Genomic DNA, 17,855 nt, shown 5'->3' on the forward strand with positions numbered 1-17,855 from the left:
TTGCCTGCACTAGCAGGGGGTGGACCACTAGGTTATCTTGGAGGTTCCTTCCAATGTTATGATTCCACTTCAAGATTCAGTAAGCCAGCACTGCTATGGGGTTGTTTTTCCCCCAGTTGGGGGGAGGCTACCGGTTCTTCTGTTGAGTGCAGCCCTAGATTTCGACCCACGAAGGCATGCCCTGGTGGCATCGTCATCAAAGAGCCTGGGATGGCATGCACTGAAATAATCTTGTTTTATCCTCAGAACAACGCTATCAAGCAGGATAAGCTGAGAACCTGTGGTTTGCTGAAAAGCAGCTTGCGTGCTTCAGGGCTGAGCGAAAATTTCAACCCCAGTCCAGATTCTGTGCATTGCATGTGTGTGTGTCTATGTCACACCGTGGCTTTCAGCTTCGCCTTCATGTCTCTCTTTCTCCCTCCCCAGTTTTCACATGTGCCGTTTTTTCTGAGCCGCCTCCACCACTGCACAATCCACAAGCCAGATGGGAATATGCACAAAAGTGCAATGGACCAGCAACCTATCCTACTGTACTGGAGCACATATATGAGGCATATGTACTTGTAGTGATCTCAGCTCTCCGGTCTGTATGTACACAAAATGGCACCACTCACACACATCAGTAGGAGGTACCAGAGTGAAGACTGGGTGGTGGGCACGCTCAGTGACTACAAAATGCTGAACAACTGTTGGCAGAATGGAGTATTCTAAATGCTGGTCGGCTTGGGATTGGAATGAAATGGAGTATCCTGCACAGGAGCACTCCAGACTACAATTTACTTATTTTTTGCAAGCCCCCAGTTGTAATTTCTGAATTAAATTATGTTGTCCTTTGGATGCGCAGACTTCTATACATTTCTATTGACTAGTTAGCATCATGTTTATTTTCTACCTAACCTGTGATACTTAGGAGATGCTCTGTGGTAACTTCAAGTGGCAAAGATTTGTTCTTTTGCTAAATTTGATTATGGCATGGGGAATGGCGATAAAGCAGTCTGCAAATCACTGGAGCACTGCCCTTCCCCCATGGAAATTCTGTAGAGCAGGCACCCCCAAACTTGGCCCTCCAGCTGCTTTGGGACTACAATTCCCATCATCCCAGACCACCGGTCCTGTTAGCTAGGGATGATGGGAGTTTTAGTCCCAAAACAGCTGGAGGGCCAAGTTTGGGGGTGCCTGCTGTAGAGCTTCTTCCTCCCCACCCCCAGAAATTGGGCTGGTGATCAGTTCATGGATCATCATCTACCTTCTGACCACCCCTGTGACTGGTGTTGGGAAAATTCACCTGTGTGTGTCCATTTCAAGCCACGACAAGGTGGGGTGGAGATAAGCTCTCCGTATGGAGCACCTCTCTTCCTGAGCCTGTCTTCCTGTTTCAGAAGCTGTGTCTGGGCACCACACTGGGCTGAGATTAAACAAACAGGGGCCTTAATTTTATTCATAATTAAATGTCCACAGCCCTGAGGAATAGGATGGGATCAACGCCTGGATTTCAGCCAATAAACCATACCCCTATGCATTCTTTTACACCCCCACCCCACCATAATAATCCCCAGTGAAACTGCTAGACGACAGCTGGATAACTTCTTTGAGTGGCTCTTGGCTGGCTGGCCATCCGTCAGCTGTGTCCAGCACCAGCTGAGGTTTGGCTTAGCTTCACAGTTTTCTCTCCATTGTCTGTAGCAAAAGCATGGGCTGAGAGAGCAGAAGTTGAGCATATAATTTCCTGTGCCAACAAACACTACTCGCTTGTGCTGATTCCATGGAGCTGGATTTCTAGTAGGTTGGAGAGAAGTCAGGAGCAGAGTACATCTGCCTGGCTTTCCCAGAAGGAACATATTAACTATTAGGTAAAGAAGAAAGTACCACCGATAATTTAAAAGTGCTTTCTTAAAGGGGGTGCTCAAGGATATGCAGTACTGGCACCTCTTTTTGTTGTTAAAAAGTGTGGCACTTAATGTAACAACTTCATGGTGAGTACCAGCACTTATTTTTATAGGGGGAAAAGCAGTATGTGTGTATACACAAACAGAGTGCTTTTTCGGGGGGGGGGTGCAGGGGTACACATACTCCTAAACATTTTGTGAATCTTTGTATTTTTGACCATTTGCTGTATTTATTTCCCCCAATTTGAACTATAAATGGTGATTTTCTTGAGTCAAAATGAGAGTACCCCAACATTCTTTTTAGAAAAAAGCAGTGTTTGTGTGTGTGTCTGTGTAATTAAGGACACATTCACACCATATGTTTAAAGCGCTGTGATGCCACTTCATGGCTTCCCCCTCAAATAATTCTGGGAGCTGTAGTTTGTGAAGGGTGCTAGGAGTTGTTAGGAGTCCCCTATCCCCCTCACAAAGCTACTGTCCTCAGAATGGTTGAACAATCCATACCTCTTCCCAGGTGAACTCTGGGAATTGTAGCTCTGCGAAGCGAATGGGGTTTACTAGAAATGGCATGCACCTCCATGGGCCCAGGTGCTGTTGGGGGCAATATGTACGACACTGGACGCAGGGAGTGCCCAATGCTTTACCAAACCTCTTGGTCCTCCCTCTTTGTATGTGTGATTAGCATGAAGTCACAATTGTACCTAACCAGAGAGATGAGTGACATTTGCAGAAGTGAGGAGGAACCTGCGGCCCTCCAGATTTTGTTGGGTTACATGCCCATTGACCATGACGGCTGCGGCTGATGGGTGCTGGACACCAGCAATAACTGGAGGGCCACAGACTGCTAATCCTTAGTTTGCAGGCATTAAATGCGATTCCACCCTTGCCCACATCCAAATACAGTACTTGGATCAACAGAGGTGACCGTGGGGCAAGGATGGAAAGACCTGTCTGTTCTGGTTCTCCTGAGTTCTCATTTTTCCCATCTTAAATTCAGTTCTCCATGTTCCTGCAGCAATTTTCTATTTGTTTTTTAAAATCCTCATGAGAATTATTCAGCATTTCAGCTCAAATTTCTCCTTATAAACATACCTTTGTAGCTCTGACCAATGCACACTTCCCCTGCCCAAACAGTGTTTCCCAATACAATTCAATTTTGTATGTTCTTTTCCCCTCCAAACGTTTTCTTTCTCCCCCTAATACATGCATTTTTGTAAACAATGGTTGGGAAAGTGCATCGCAAGACTAAGTGTGAATTTGGAGGACTGCCCGTGTTTCCGTTGCCATGTTGTGTTGTAAAGTGTGGATTTGATCAATTCAGCTGGAAATACAAACAGGACCAAATATTCGCCCCCCCCCCCCCATTCCCAGTGCAAAGGAAAGCAGTGAAGCCACAGAGGAGGCTTTGAGAATTTGCATGAACCCAGCAGTTCCAACTGTCAGTATCTGCTTCTGTTTTGAAGCCTGTGCTTGGGCAGTTCAGCTCAGCAACTGCTTGAGAAACTTGACAATTCTCTTGAGAGGTGCCAGAGTCAGAAATACCTCTTGGGCTGATGCTAGACTCTTTCCACTTCAGGATATGCAGGACAAACGTAGCTTGTTAATAAGGCAGCCGAAAGGAGAGCTAATACAAGGACAATTGTGGAGGCAGGGTACACCTTGCCATTTTTTTTTTAAAAAAACCAAAACCACAGAGCTGAATCAGTACATGAATGTTTTTATAACGTCGTTCAACCTTGTGCCTTAGCAGTTACAACAATTCTCGGGGACAGCACAGGGGGGAAGAGTCCCCAGGGCATAGCTAGAGTGGGGCATTTATGAGAGCTTCTCTTCTGGCAGACTCTCCAAGTGTCCCTATTTTCCAGGGACAGTCCTGATTTACAGAAGCCATCCTGGCTTCTGGTTTGGTTCCAGAATGTCCCACTGTTCCCAATAACGTCCCTATTTTCATCAGATAAATGTTGGAGGGTACAGAGGTATGTGACTCCCGCGCCAAGGAGATTAGAAGACATTGGAAGGCAACCCTGTGTTGGGAAGCATTTTTTTTTTTAATGTTTAATGTTTTATTATGTATATACATAGTATATGTTGGAAGCTGCCCAGAGTGGCTGGGGCAACCCAGTCAGATGGGCAGGGTATAAGGAATAAAATTATTATTATTATGGAATAGGACATCCCTATTTTCATCAAAGAAATGTGGGAGGGTATGTCTTTCGGGGGTCTGAGCTAGAGACAACACTCATACAGGAATTGTGTGAATGGCTTTTCTATAGCAAACAGCAGTTGTGGCGGCCTAATCCAGTTTCAGGCTGAGCACAGCCTGCAGGCGCCCAAGCCACCATGTCACTCCCAGGAGACACGTGTGGCTTGGGCATGCTGCAGGCCCGGCGGTAATTGCCGGCCCCTGTGATGTGGCGCCCAATGCCAGTCGTGTTTAGCTACGTTTGTTGACAGAACTAAAAGGTTTTGTGAGCCCAATTTTTATTTTTTTAAACTCATGTTTTTGTCATTTTGTCACCCTCCCCTCAGTGATGACACCATCTGCACTCCCCTTCCTCCGCCACTGGGAGGAAACTTTCCTGCTTCTTTGTGTTACCATCTAGGGACTGTTGCCCACACACACCTCGCCCAGTAGCGTAGCGTGGGGGGTGCAGGGGGGGCCGTCCGCACCGGGCGCAACATATGGGGTTAGGGTTAGGGGGCACAAATCCACGGGTTAGGGGGTGCAAATCCATGGGTTAGGGGGCGCAAATCCATGGGTTAGGGGGCGCAAATTACTTGCCTTGCCCCGGGTGCTGACAACCCACCCTACGCCACTGCCCCCGCCCCGCGTGTCATTCATGCTGTTGAAAGAAACATGTCCTCAACCCCTGGCCTACCTGGCAGCAAGTCAGTATGCCAAGTCCAGAGGTCAATTCACACAAGCAAAGTCCAGAGGTCAGGAAACACAGTCCAAGGTCAATCCAAGTAGTCAAGTCTGAAGTCCAGCAGTCAAGATACAGTCCATAATCAAACCCAAAGCACAGTCCCATAGAAGCCCAGGAGCATCCATGCTGAGGTCCCTCAACATGGGCAGCTGAGCAGGCACAGCCCCTCAGCCCTGCTTCCCTTTTGTACTTTGCATGCTGATTGCAGCATCTGGGCTTGAAGAAGCAGGTGACCCTCACCTGCTCCAAGCCTACTTCAGCTGAGGAGTCACACCTCTCCTCCCAGAGCTAGCAAGCCCCAGGTGGCCAGCTAGGGAGCTGGGCTGTGGCCCTTTGTTTGCCCCAGCCTTCTAGAAGGCCACTCCTGCAGCTCCTACACCTCACAGCGCATGTTCATGGGGACAGGGCCCCCTCTGGTTCTGGTGACGGGTCTTGCTGTTCTGGTTCCGGTGCATTGATCTCCTTCCCCTCACCTTCCTCCATCACCTTGTGAGTACTTCCTTCCTGATCCCCTGCTTCGCTTGGTGTGTCCCAGTCCCAGCTACACCCAGCTCTGAAGCCCTGGCCTACTGGGCAGTGAGTCAGTTTGTCAAGTCTCCAGTCCAAAATCAATCCACATGTCCAAAATCCAAACTAAAGCACAGTCCCACAGACCCTAGAGCATCCAATCTGCCCATCACCATGGGCGGCTGATCAGACCCAGCCCCTCAGCTCTGCTTCCCTTTTGTACTTTGCAGGCTGATTGCAGCACCTGGGCTTGACGAGGCAGGTGACCCTCACCTGTTCTAAGCCTGCTCCAGCTGAGGAATCACACCCCTCCTCCAGAGCTAGCGAGCCCCACCTGGCCAGCTAGGGAGCTGGGCTGTGGGCCTTTGTCTGCCTCAGCCTCCTAGAGGGCCACTCCCGCTGATCCCCACGCCTCAGAGCCTGACACACAATAAGGTCTCACACTTAATTGCAGCTGATACTATGAATTGACAACAGAGATGCTGTATGTACTTTCGTTACCCAAGAAAAATCTTCTAGTGAAAACAAAAAATAGTTTAGCAGCAGTACTTACCAGAAAACACCAGGGGAAGTTGAAGTCCCGAGCACAGAGGTTCAGGCATTCTTGCTGTTTTCATTAAATCCAATGTGGCTCCGTCCAGGTCTGTGGAGCGCAAGACTTCTGTATGCAACGGGGTGCTGGATTTGGACTTGGGGGAGGGGGGTCTGATTTAACCAGCGCCACCTTTGCTGTAATCGGGTGTGTTGTGGGGGCTGGGTTTGGGCTGAACATCCTAACCAACCAATAGCGATGGCAATGTAGTTTGGCCACGCACCCCAGCAGACGGTATTCTGAGACATACTGCCACCAAGGCCACATGACATTTAAAGCACTATGATACCATTTCATGACACATACCCCCCCCCCCAAGAATTCTGAGAACTGTAGTTCGTGAAAGGCAATGAGAATTGTTAGAAGGCCCCTATTCCCCTTACAGAGCTACAATTCTCAAGAGTCCTGTACGGAAAGGGATTACTTGTTAAACTGCTCTGGAAATTGTAGCTCTGCAAGGGGAAATATGGATACCAGGCAAGTGTGTTGGGTAGGAAGGCTGCGGCCTGGGCAGCTGAGAGTGGAAGACAGGCACCAAGAAGGTTGGGGTAGCTGAAGGAAAGGAGTAAAATGGGTGGTGGCCAAAGGTTGTGCTCACTGGCCTTACTGGAGCAGGGGCAGGTAGCCAGACAGTACAGCTTTGGAGGAAGGAAAGCTGAAGTAGAAATGTGAGGTCACATGTGAGGAAAAACTGAAACACTAGGCTTAGAGGAAACTAGGCTGTGTACTACACACTATGCCTTCAAACCACATTCTTTCCCTCAAAGAATTCTGGGCACTGTAGTTTACCCCTCACTTGGCTACAGCTCCCAGCAACCGTTATCAAACTACAGTGACCAGAATTCTTTGAGGAAAAGAATGTGCTTCAGATGTATATAGCGTGTATACAGATTGAGAGCGTGTACGCCAGAGCTGCTTGGGTGCAGACAAAATGGAGATGCCCTACCTGGATTGAACATGGGACCTTCGACAGGCTAGGCAGATGCCCCACCCCTGAGCTGCAGAGCTTCCCTTCTTCCTCCGCAGACACTCTGCCCTGTGCTTGAGTTTGAAAGGGGTGTTGTGGTGGAAGCATCACAAAGGCAATGTCTCCACCTGTGAACTATGTACATTCACTTCCATGCCCAAAACAATCCTGTGCACAGAGTAGGGTTACACCAGAGCTTTCCAAACACATTAGTGTGTCAGCTGCAGTGTGTAGATGCGTCACGCTCCTCCTGGGGCTCGAAAGGGTTTAGTTTAACCTCCGGTTTGCTAGTAAAACAGAATCACTGTGCAGCGAAATGATGCATGTCTAAAAAGTGTTTCACCGACATGAAAAATTTGGAATGCTCTGGTGGTGCACACACGTATGTAAGTAAAACGTTGCTGTATGGAGTAATCCTGTTTAGGGTTGCAGCCAACAATGACCTCTTTGGGGATATTGTGTTCCATTTTCCCTCCCTTCTTGTGCCCCCTCCACATCAATCTACAGTGGTACCTTGGGTTACATACGCTTCAGGTTACAGACTCTGCTAACCCAGAAATAGTACCTTGGGTTAAGAACTTTGCTTCAGGATGAGAACAGAAATCGTGCTCCAGCAGCATGGCAGCAGCAGGAGGCCCCATTAGCTAAAGTGGTGCTTCAGGTTAAGAACAGTTTCAGGTTAAGAACGGACCTCCAGAACAAATTAAGTACTTAACCCGAGGTACCACTGTACTTTGCACGCCTACTCAGGCATCATTGTGCATTTTGACTCTCTTAGGGTTCTTAGGGTTCTCTGTAAAACATCTCTCTCTTTTTTTTTTACACTTCCACAAGCCTTGCAGTTTTGCTAAGCCTGAATGTGAATGGCATTTCATCTAGATAAGAATCAGAGGCAAGGTCATGTTCACAAGGTCATACATTGCAATAGCACTTGTCATTAAAGGTAGTCTCACATTGCTTTTCTGACAGCCACCCCCTACAACAGCCACCCTTCCGGGGGATTGCTGTGTAGCAGCTTGGATTTCTTGACACATCAGTACCCTTAAAATACTCACATTGCTGGTTCACATGTTTACCGATGTACAGGTTGCTTTTCTGTGTGAGGTATTTTTTTTCACACAGGGAAAGGTCTGGATATTTGAAACAACACCCCAGCACTCCCTCCTTTGGGGGCTGTGTTTGTGTGCGTGCATTTTGTTGTTCTTCCACATCTCAATAAAAATGTCAAAGTGCATTTTATAAAATACTTTTATTCCCATGGTAATGGGGCTGGGTCATTGGAGCACTGAAAAATCAATTGTAATAATGGCGAGGCAGAAACATGGCAGAATTTATTCTCTATATCCAATAGCCTTCTCTACCCCCCAACCCCCCAAATTAAACAACAAAACAACCCAAAGTGGAGAATAAAATATGCAAATATGCAAATATAAGCCAGGGGATGGGACTGGTCATGCTTCATTATCTGAAAACTCAGTAGCACATTCTTGAAAATGCCTCCCCACTTTATGCAGTACCTCCAGTTATAAGGGTTTCTGGTGAAGCTATTTACTACAAAGAATTCAAGTTTGGCCAAGGAATCCCTACCCCACGGAAAAATACTAAGAATAAATAATATAAAATAAACTCTCTTAAATTAACTTGTTAAGCAACAAATTCACTTTTCTCATTGTTCAAATCCTCTTTGCCATATTTTTCTTTGCTGGTCTTTTACAACTCTCGCCTAACAAGAAAGGCTGAGTTTCGGGGGGTGGGGGGAGAGAACGTTGTGTAGAGAGCACTTGACCTTGTGAATTTGTATCTCTTAAAAACAGTAGGGGAGAGACAGACATGTGAAATCCACTGTAGAAGCCAACTTGAAGGTGTACCAGGTCCACTTTTGTCCTTTTGTATTTTAAATCCCCTGGTCATGGCACAAAACAAAACAACCTAAAGCTAAGTTGGACCTAAGGAACTCAGGTGTTCTATTCCTGTCTCCAAGGTCTTTTATGTCTCAACACGCAAAGGACTTCCAAGGCTCCCAGGTCAATATTTCGAAAACAAGCAACGCTTTGAACTGCGGCGTTTGATATAAAGGATGTCCATTAAAGTGCGGTGGATGTACAAGGCTCTGGGATAAGGGACAGCAGCTTAAAATATGGGAACAACACCAGCAACCCTAACAGAATATCGCCCCCACCCCCAACAGTAGAACCAACAGTATCTGGCAATGTCTGTGGGAATTACAAATTGATTTTTTGGGGAAGAGGATGGATTCACTGTAGCTGAAAAAGAACAGGAAGATATCAAGTCCATTGTCCTCCTGGCAACAAGGGCAGGCTCCACCCCACGCCAGCAAGGTTTCCAATTTCCAACCTGCATTTCTCATTAGCAATTAGTCTTGTACCTTGCCTTCTTTAATTTTACATCCCTCATATGTTCCTGTCAGGTGCACTTGTAGATTAGGTCATAGGCCACATTAAGGGTCTTTTTCTCCCACTTAGCTGAATATGCCAAGCTCTCTAGAGCTTTAGCCCAGGTAAGGCCTGAAGGGCTGATCTAAGGCCATGTTTCACATGCTATTTTCTGCCTGACAATCAAGTTTCCAGTTTCTTCACCTCAAATAATTTTACATTCATGCTAAAGTCAGCAGTGCTGTTTTAATGGAGACTGGGGCACCCAGTGTGTCAGCTACAAACCAACCACACAGGGGAAGAAGGGAATGATGGAAACAGAGGATGGGCTTCAGTTGGGTCAGGGAGCCTTGTGGGAATTATGCCACGAATAAAACGTACATCGCTAAACAAACAAAAACAAAAAGCACCCCAGTTACCCGAAACCCTATCTTAGCAGCCTCAAGAGAAGGTGGAACGTAGTTGTCAGATGTCTGGAAAAAAAGGCAAACTCCAGAAGTGTGTTGCATTCAGATGTCAAGGGCGTCAGTTACATTCTGAGCAAGGGTGAAGGGTCAGCCTTCAAAAGTGTGGCCTTTGCACCTAAGGGCAGATTTTGGCACAAGAGCAGAGCCCAAAAGCTGAGTCTGGGTAAGCTGGAACCTACTGGGTACTGCTGACATTTGGAGAAGCAGCCACAGCTATATTTTCCCTCTGGGGTTTATAGAGGGAGGGACAAAATATCTAGGCTGAAGGCCACCCACAGCCTCCGCAGATCCACTTGGTCCCGAGCTCCAAAGCAGGCACAGGAGGGGTCAGTGGTGTCAGGTAAAGGACTGCACTTAACGGCTGTGCAGCCCACTCCATCCATCCCACCGTTCATTTCTTTCCAGTGGGAGCCATGTGCTTGAACTGGAGATATACAAGAACCACGCACAGCAGCAATTGCTACTGGCTCCCCTCAACACACACTGGCAAAACTCCCGAGGAGTCTGATTTTGCAAGACAGAGACAGGCTGGTTTCCCCGAGTCTTGATGGAAAGGGAAATTCTAACCCAACGACAACCCTCCGAAAGGAAGAGGCAACAGTGGGATGGATTCAGTTTTCTGCTGTGAGAGAAGGCGGCACACTTTCAGCAAATGTAGGCAGGCGGCCATTTTTAGTCAGGAATGATCACTTCACCTCTCTGGTTTCAGAATGGTGGCAATACCTTTCTACTTTTCACCTGCGAAACACCCCAGGCCAAACTATCACACGTGCTGGAAAGAGGTTTCCAAACTCAGCATTAAGAGCAAAACCACAGCTGGTTATGAACACGGACAGTCCGGAGCCTTTCTCCCTGCCAAGCGCGGCACACAACAACACACACACATGCACACACCCTGCATGCCCAGGATCTGCCCAGCAGGTAACATACATCCAAGAGGGTCGTGAGCTGAGGCACTGGAGGATGGGTTGGACCGGAGAGCTTAAGGTGGCCGGGGTTGGATTTCTCTTTCGTAGGCACTGGAGAGGATCTGGCAGAGAAGCTGATCCTATGACAGAAAACTAGAAGATGGTTTTTACTCTTCCCCTTGCCTCTCCTCCATCCCACCCACCCGCACCCCAGCGGTTGGGCCAGGAAAGCACCATGAGACAGGCAAAGAAAGAGATCTATGATGGTGTAAACCTATAGAGGGGAGAGGGCCGGATTCTTCATTTGGGAGCAGTTTGGCCTTGCATGGGGCGAGGCACGCAGGATCTCAGGAGGGGCAGCCAGCAAGCACACGGTCAACTGGTCTACCTCAGCTGCCACCCAAGTGTTGGGGTGATTCCAGGCACCAGTGGAGACTGGCCCTCTCCCTCTCCAGGTCCATGAGGGGGCCTCTGAGGAGAGAGGGGAGCTTTCGTTATTTAAGGTATATGTGATTATTTGTGACCTTGAGGGAAAAGGCCAGGCAGTGCTGGCTGGCTGGCTGGCAGGACGAGGGTGGTCCAAGAGGTTGTTGGCACAAATGGCAAGGCAGAGGGGCGGGTGGGGGGGTGGGGGGTGTCCCTAGAAAAGGGTGGCAAGGAAAGGGAGTTCACGCACAGACCTGGCCAGCGACGGCGCTGCTTCTGAGGCGCAAACGCTATATGCCTGCCCACAAACCGCTTGGTGGGTGAAGGACAATCCTCCGGAGAGGCTGGACCTGCCCCCGGGTGCCAGGCAACTGAAGACAGCTCCTGTCCCCAAGGCTCTGCATGGGAAGAGGCCTCTCCCTCAGTGGATAAAAGCCCTGCCCCTCAGGGCCTTAGCGGATATAGGCATCTCGCGCCCAGTCCTCTACGTCGTTGTGGTTGCGGCGCAAGCCCTCCTCCTCCTCGCTCTGGCAATAGCGCTCCCGCCCCTTGCCGTGCCCGCGAAGAGACCGGTTGTGGTTTTGCCGGTCGGGCTCCTCGGCCTCCCAGGAGCCCTGGTGCTGGGGGTGGCGGTGCCCCCGGAGGTGGCCCCGTTGCTGCTCTGGCTCCTCAGGTTCCCAGGACCCCTGGAGGCGGCGGTGGCCCAGGCAGTGGGCGCGACAAGGCTCCGGCTCCTCGTAGGGGTCGGTTTCGATGTCCATGCAGGAATCTGCTGGGTCAGTGTACGCAGAGTCGCGGCTGCCCTGCGTCTCCGAATCAAAGGTGTCCTGGCGGGAAAGGCCCCGGGCGGCAAAGTGGGAGGGAGGCGGCGCAGCACGGATCTGGCCATGCCCAGCCAGCTGCCCCGCATAGTCGTGCAGGCTGGTGTGCTCTGGGTCGAGCGGCTCCTCCCCATGCACTAAGTAGGGTCCCTGGTGGAAAGAGGCATTCACCACACACCATGCATGAGAAAGGGAGAAAGGAGACAAGAGTTAGTGCGGCCACGACACAGCAGCAGCAGCTGCAGCACCCCAAAACAGGTTAGCACAAGGGGCTCTCAAACTCCGGCCTGGCAAACCTCATGAAATCTAAGGGAAAGTTTCCCCTTCAAAGACAGACAATTTTTCTGGACCTGGGAGTTAAGCAAGTCAAAAACAAGAACAAAAAAGCATGGATTTTAGACCCCCCCCCTCGCAAATGGGGATGGAAAGATCCATTGATTTCAGCTCCTCACTTTCCCCCATCTCAAATTCAGATCTCTACATTTCTACAGCCATTTGAAGGTTGTTGTTTTTTTAAATCCTCATAAAATGTCTCCAACAGGTTGGTGCAAATTTCTCCTAATAAACCTTTTTTTGTACTGAGTTTAGATTAACGGACACATCGTTGTAAGCAATTTCTCCTAACAGAATGCATTTTACTGTGTTATTTTCACTAATATATTGTGCACGTGTCCCCCTAATGCACAGATATTTGCAATCTTTGTTCAAGTGCCAAATTTGTGCAAGTGTGAATCTTGAAGGCTGGCTGCGTTTCGGTTCTTGAATTGTTTCGGAAAGTGCAAATTTCTTAGGGTTTTGGCTTCAAATGCGAATTGAACTGAATGTCTTCCCCATCCCTACTAGCAGAAGCCAAAAAACACTTGCAAAAGAGGGAGATGGGGGGGGACGGGGAGTTTGGGACAGTTCCAGGCAGAGATCCTCAGAATGGTGATCTGTCACATTTGTCTGAAATTGCTCTTTGGGCATGGCATTCTATGCGTGGTGTAGAGCACAATGTATAGAATAGAGCAGGGATGGGGAGCCTGGGGCTCTCCCTGGCCACTGGCTGTGGTGGCTGGGGCTGATGGGATTTGGAGTCCAACAACATCAGGTTCCCCATCCCTGCAGCAAAATATGGTTTCAAGAGGTGGCAACTTGCATCTCAAGCTACCCCTTCGCCTCCTCCAAGGTTATAGAGAAATTGGGGCTTCCCATGGTTAACTGCTTTGCACCATGTTAAGAGAGAGGCTCATCATCACCCTGTTTGAGAACTCATCAGTTAGTTAAGACATAAGAAGATAGAGAGTTAGCATCACACAGAACACATACAGAACCACCTGTGCTGATCAGCTGGACCACCTGCTGTTATTTATATGTAAAAGCAGCAGCAGCAGTCACTTACCATGCCATGCAATAAAACAGCACTGGGAGCCAGATGTGAAGGTGGTAAACTTATTGACAGCTAAACACCTTTGGGGGAATGGTGGTCAATTCTGTTTAACCACTTCAGAGTTTGCCCTTTTTTTTAAAAAAAAGGTGACACAACAGAAACAGCATAGGGTTTCCCATCATACACCCAAACATGCATTTGAAGCATGTCCAAATTCACATTTGAACAATGGGCAGGCATCACGCCACCCAAGCAAAAAAGTGGATTCTGCAGTAATAAATCTATTTCTGCTCAATGCAAACTTCTTCTTCTTTTTAGCTCACAAGAGAGATGAGTTTGATGGAGCTCTGTTCAGCTTGCTATGCTTGGCAATCGGTCCTTGGCTTGGCCAAGGTTTACGCAACGATGCGGGGCACTGTCAATGTAAAAAGTCACCCACCTCTGGCGGTGAGATTCTGACAATATGGTTTTGCCTGCCAGTAAATGCTTTGCACTGAGGTCATGGGAATCCAGCGGACAAGGTTATCCTGATGAGTATAACCACCAATGCGATCTACTGCAGCCACAACTGCTCCCCCAAGAAATATGACTTCCTGTCACTAGGTGGCAGAAACTCAGAAGACCATGGTTATTGTGAAGGGATCCATAAGGTCATAGACTTGATGCTCCTGCCAGATGTTGCCGATTATCCAAAGTGGGGCCCTGTACAAACCCTGTGACCTTACAGAACCCTTTAGTCCAGTGGGTTCCGGCCACTTGGTGACTGGAAATCACTGCTTGTTAGAAAAGTGGATTGTGAAGCAGTTGCCCAAATTCACCCTGTGTGTTAAGAGAACGGAACAAAGAATGTGTGGCAGATGAGAGTGGGGGGAAGGCACTACTTGCAGGGCCAAAATGGGTCTTTGAGGGCAACTCGGCAGCATAATGGACCTGCCCCTGCTGAAAACCAGGCTCTGCATTCACACAGCACACTGGAAGGCCAACTGACTTCTTTCCCATGAGCAGGTGGAGAAAAATCCTTCCTTTGTGATGCCATTTTAGATCTGGTTTAGAGCAGCCCACAGAACCTGCCCTAAACGACAAACCCACTTTTCCTAGCTGAGACGCTTCTCTGATGTCCCCAGGAAGCATTGCTCGAAAGATAAGAGACGGTGGGGTGTAGGGCGGGAGAGATGTGCTGGTGACTCGCCGAGGTCATCCTTTAATCAAAGTCAGATTGCGGGGGAAAGGGGTGTTTGTGTGTGTACTTTAGCAGGACAGCTTCGGAGAAGGGGCAGGGAGGCGAAAGAGAGAGATCGCCTTGACTGAACAGCAGCACTGACAAGTCCTTTGTAGGTAAGGGGAGCCCTCCTTAGCAAGGCTTCCCTGTGCTCGTTTCTTCATTTCCGAACAACTATCTCGGGTTTCCCGGAAAGCTACAGCTCGTGCTCCTCCACCCGGACAGCTCCGCTCAGCCCCTGGTCCAGGCTGCCCCTCGCTCCCCAGAACCCCAGGTTGCGCTTGAGCGAGGTCAGCACTTGTACCTGGAGGTTGGAGACCGGGGCGGGGCTGGCAGCCAAGGCAGCCGTCGCCATGGTGCGGGTCAGCAGCGGATTGGGCGGGTTGCTGCTGGGAGGGTGCGTGGCCTTCCAATAGGCTTCGAGGTACTCGGACAGGTGTTCGCAGGCATCTTCCAACTGGTTCTCATCCAAGATAATGTCAAACATCTCCTGCAGAGACAGAGAGGACGGGGAATGGGAAGGAATTAGCCCTGTGAGCGAGTATAGAATGATAGGTGCAGGGGACCAGGAGTGGAGGCATGGGTTGGATAGGGTTGCAATGGTAGTCGCTAGTGGGCTGGCATAATGATTGTGTAGCATCTGCTTAAATCAGGGGTGGGGAACCTGTGGCCCTCCAGATGTTGCTGGACCACAATTTTGGGAAAGGGCCAAGGGTTATTGGTAGAGCACCTGCCTTTCATGCAGAAGACCCCAGGTTCAATTCCCGGCATCTCCAGATAGGACTCCCTGTCTGAAACCCTGGACAGCCACGGCCATCAGTGTAGGCCAGGGGTCTGCAACCCGCGGCTCTGGAGCCGCATGTGGCTCTTTTACACCTTTGCCGCGGCTCCGGGGCGGATACTAGCGAGGGGAGGAGGCACATTGTGCTCCCCGACACTCCCCACTGTGGCGGGCGCTGTACTGGCTGTGACGTTGCATGGGGGCGGTGCGTGCGTTAGTTATGCACCGTCCCGACGTCACCTTCCCGCCCGCCCGCTGTCAGATCGCGGCTCCAGAGATATATTTGCTTTAAATGTCGCAATGGTTTTGCGGCTCCCAGTTTTTTTTCTTCGGAAACGGTTCCAAGTGGCTCTTTTTGTCTTAAAGGTTGCAGACCCCTGGTGTAGGCAATATGGAGATAGATCAGGGCAGGCCAACTTTTCATACCAAGTGGGCCGCAAGAGTACTTTCACATGGAACCTGCAGGCCGCACACTGCCTTGTTGTGTGGGAGAGGGGAACGAGGCCAAAATTGGACACACACACCCAGCCCTTGCACTGCCTTCCCAAATTTAGCTGAGAGAGGCACCAGGCTTAGGGAAGGAGGTGCAAGGCTATGGGCAGGGTCCTAGAGCCCTCCCACCCCGCTTCCCAAAGCCAGGAAAGTACTAGGCTTTGGGAAGGAGGAGGGAGGACTCTAAGACCCAGCCAGAGCCCTCATGCCTTCTCCCCAAAGCTCAGCACCTCCTTTACCCGGCTTTCGGAAGGCAGCGCAAGTGCTTGCATTGGTGTGTGTGTGTATCAAATGAGCAGGAGTTTGCACCAGCAGGGGCTTGATGGGAGGTGTAGTCAGGAGGACACCAGGTTGAAATGGGCTGGAAAAGAGCATGAAGGAGATGTAGCACAGGACTCACAGGGGGGCACTGCGCCAATTTGTCCGATGCCACCATCTGCACATTCAGGTGCTTGGCTTGGGATTTGCCTCTCGATTTCACCAGTCTCTGCAGCACCTGTTGGGTAAAGACATTGGGGGAGAGGGAGAGAAGAAATGTTAGGGTGCCCAAGGGGGCCGGGAACAGGACTGGAAAGGAGGAGGGCCCTGCCCCAAGGGTGCTCCTGTCCCTAATCCGCCACATCACTGCAGCTAGCCTAACAAGGACTTAGCCTCAGGAAATGTTTTAGGGTGTGCGATCCTTACCGGGGAGGAAGCCTTCATGAACACAGTGAGACTTGTCACTCACAGGATCAAATCAACCCAAGAAGTAGGCAAAACCCTCCCTCCCTCCCTCCCTCCCACCCCCAAATCCAAATGCATCGCGCCTCAATGTTAGCCAGGTTGCTTGGCACCTGAAACAGAACCACCCCCTCCCCTGGCAGTAAAAAACGCAACCACGATGAATGACAATTCATTACCGTTTCATGACACTTAGCAGCCTGAGGCAGCTGCCTCACTCTGCCTAATAATCAGGCTGGAAGGAAGGAGTCCAAGGTGGGTAACTCACGCAGCCTTAAAAGTTCTAGCTCTCATAGTGGCAAAAATAACTTTGAAAATGCGATTGCAAGAACAGGACATACGTAACTAAATGACAGGCAGGAAGGAAGCATACAAATGCTGGCTGTTCTTCAACTCTCATGAAATCTCGATCTTTTGAGGGTTGATTTACATATTTTTCCTCATACAACAATTAATAATTCCAAGATTTTTGCAGAGGGGCAGGGCCACAGCTCAGTGTCTGAGCACACAATTTGCATGCAAAGGTCCCTGGCATCTCCAGGTAGAGGGGGGACAGGAGCCTGTCTGAAATCCTGGAGAGCTGCTCCCAGTTATTGTGGACAACCCTGAACTAGATTAACCAAAGGGCTGATTACTGGTGTAAGGCAGATTCCTGAGAAACCTACGGTGGTCGTTTAACACTTGCCAGGTTTTGTAAGAAGTAACTTGCAAGTGATGTTGATTACATTACATTAATACATGATCTGGGATGCGGGTGGCGCTGTGGTCTAAACCACTGAGCCTAAGGCTTGCCGATCAGAAGGTTGGTGGTTCGAATCCCCGTGATGGGGTGAGCCCCCGTTTCTCAGTCCCGGCTCCTGCCAACCTAGCAGTTCGAAAGCATGCAGTGCAAGTAGATAAATTGGCACCGCTCCAGCAGAAAGGTAAACGGCATTTCCGTGCGCTGCTCTGGTTCACCAGAAGCGGCTTAGTCATGCTGGCCACATGACCCAGAAGCTGTACACCGGCTCCCTTGGCTAGTAAAGCGAGATGAGAGCCGCAACCCCAGAGTTGTTTGCGACTGGACCTAATGGTCAGGGGGTCCCTTTACCTAATACATGATATTCATGTATGTTTGGCACTTGTCTGCCTTTCAGCAGTGGCTGCCTTTTTCTTAAAAAGAAAAAGAGCCCCACCCCACCCCAAAACCCCAGAGTCTGGTATTTTCTACCACACACTCAAATATGCATTTGAAGCACATCTGAAGTGTGGCAGGGAGCCCCTTCCCAAACTATGGATTTTGCACTCATAAATGTATGTCTGCTCAGTGCAAACTCACATTTTTAGCCCACAAGGGAAATGAGCAATGGATCTGTTTACTTGGCATTCCTGTAGCTACAC

The 17,855-nt window shown here is 49.5% G+C and overlaps 1 protein-coding gene across 7 annotated transcripts in view; it reads right to left on the bottom strand.

Moving 5' to 3' along the window:
• Positions 1-8,109: 8,109 nt before the first annotated feature.
• Positions 8,110-17,855, bottom strand: part of CACNB1 (calcium voltage-gated channel auxiliary subunit beta 1) — a 46,918-nt gene continuing 37,172 nt past the window's right edge. For 6 of the 7 annotated variants that reach the window (XM_083708518.1, XM_083708514.1, XM_083708515.1 and 3 more), the window contains 3 exons: positions 16,156-16,251; positions 14,787-14,972; positions 8,110-12,044 (listed from right to left, as the gene is read on the bottom strand). In XM_083708518.1, the coding sequence (XP_083564644.1) occupies positions 11,526-12,044; positions 14,787-14,972; positions 16,156-16,251 (801 nt within the window). In that variant the 3' untranslated portion in view covers positions 8,110-11,525. Of the gene's footprint in view, positions 14,973-16,155; positions 16,252-17,855 lie in introns of all 7 variants that reach the window. The other variant, XM_083708519.1, reaches the window with a different exon arrangement.

The sequence above is a fragment of the Podarcis gaigeae genome (genome assembly GCF_964106915.1).
Source record: "Podarcis gaigeae genome assembly, chromosome: 13".
NCBI classification, from domain to species: domain Eukaryota; kingdom Metazoa; phylum Chordata; class Lepidosauria; order Squamata; family Lacertidae; genus Podarcis; species Podarcis gaigeae.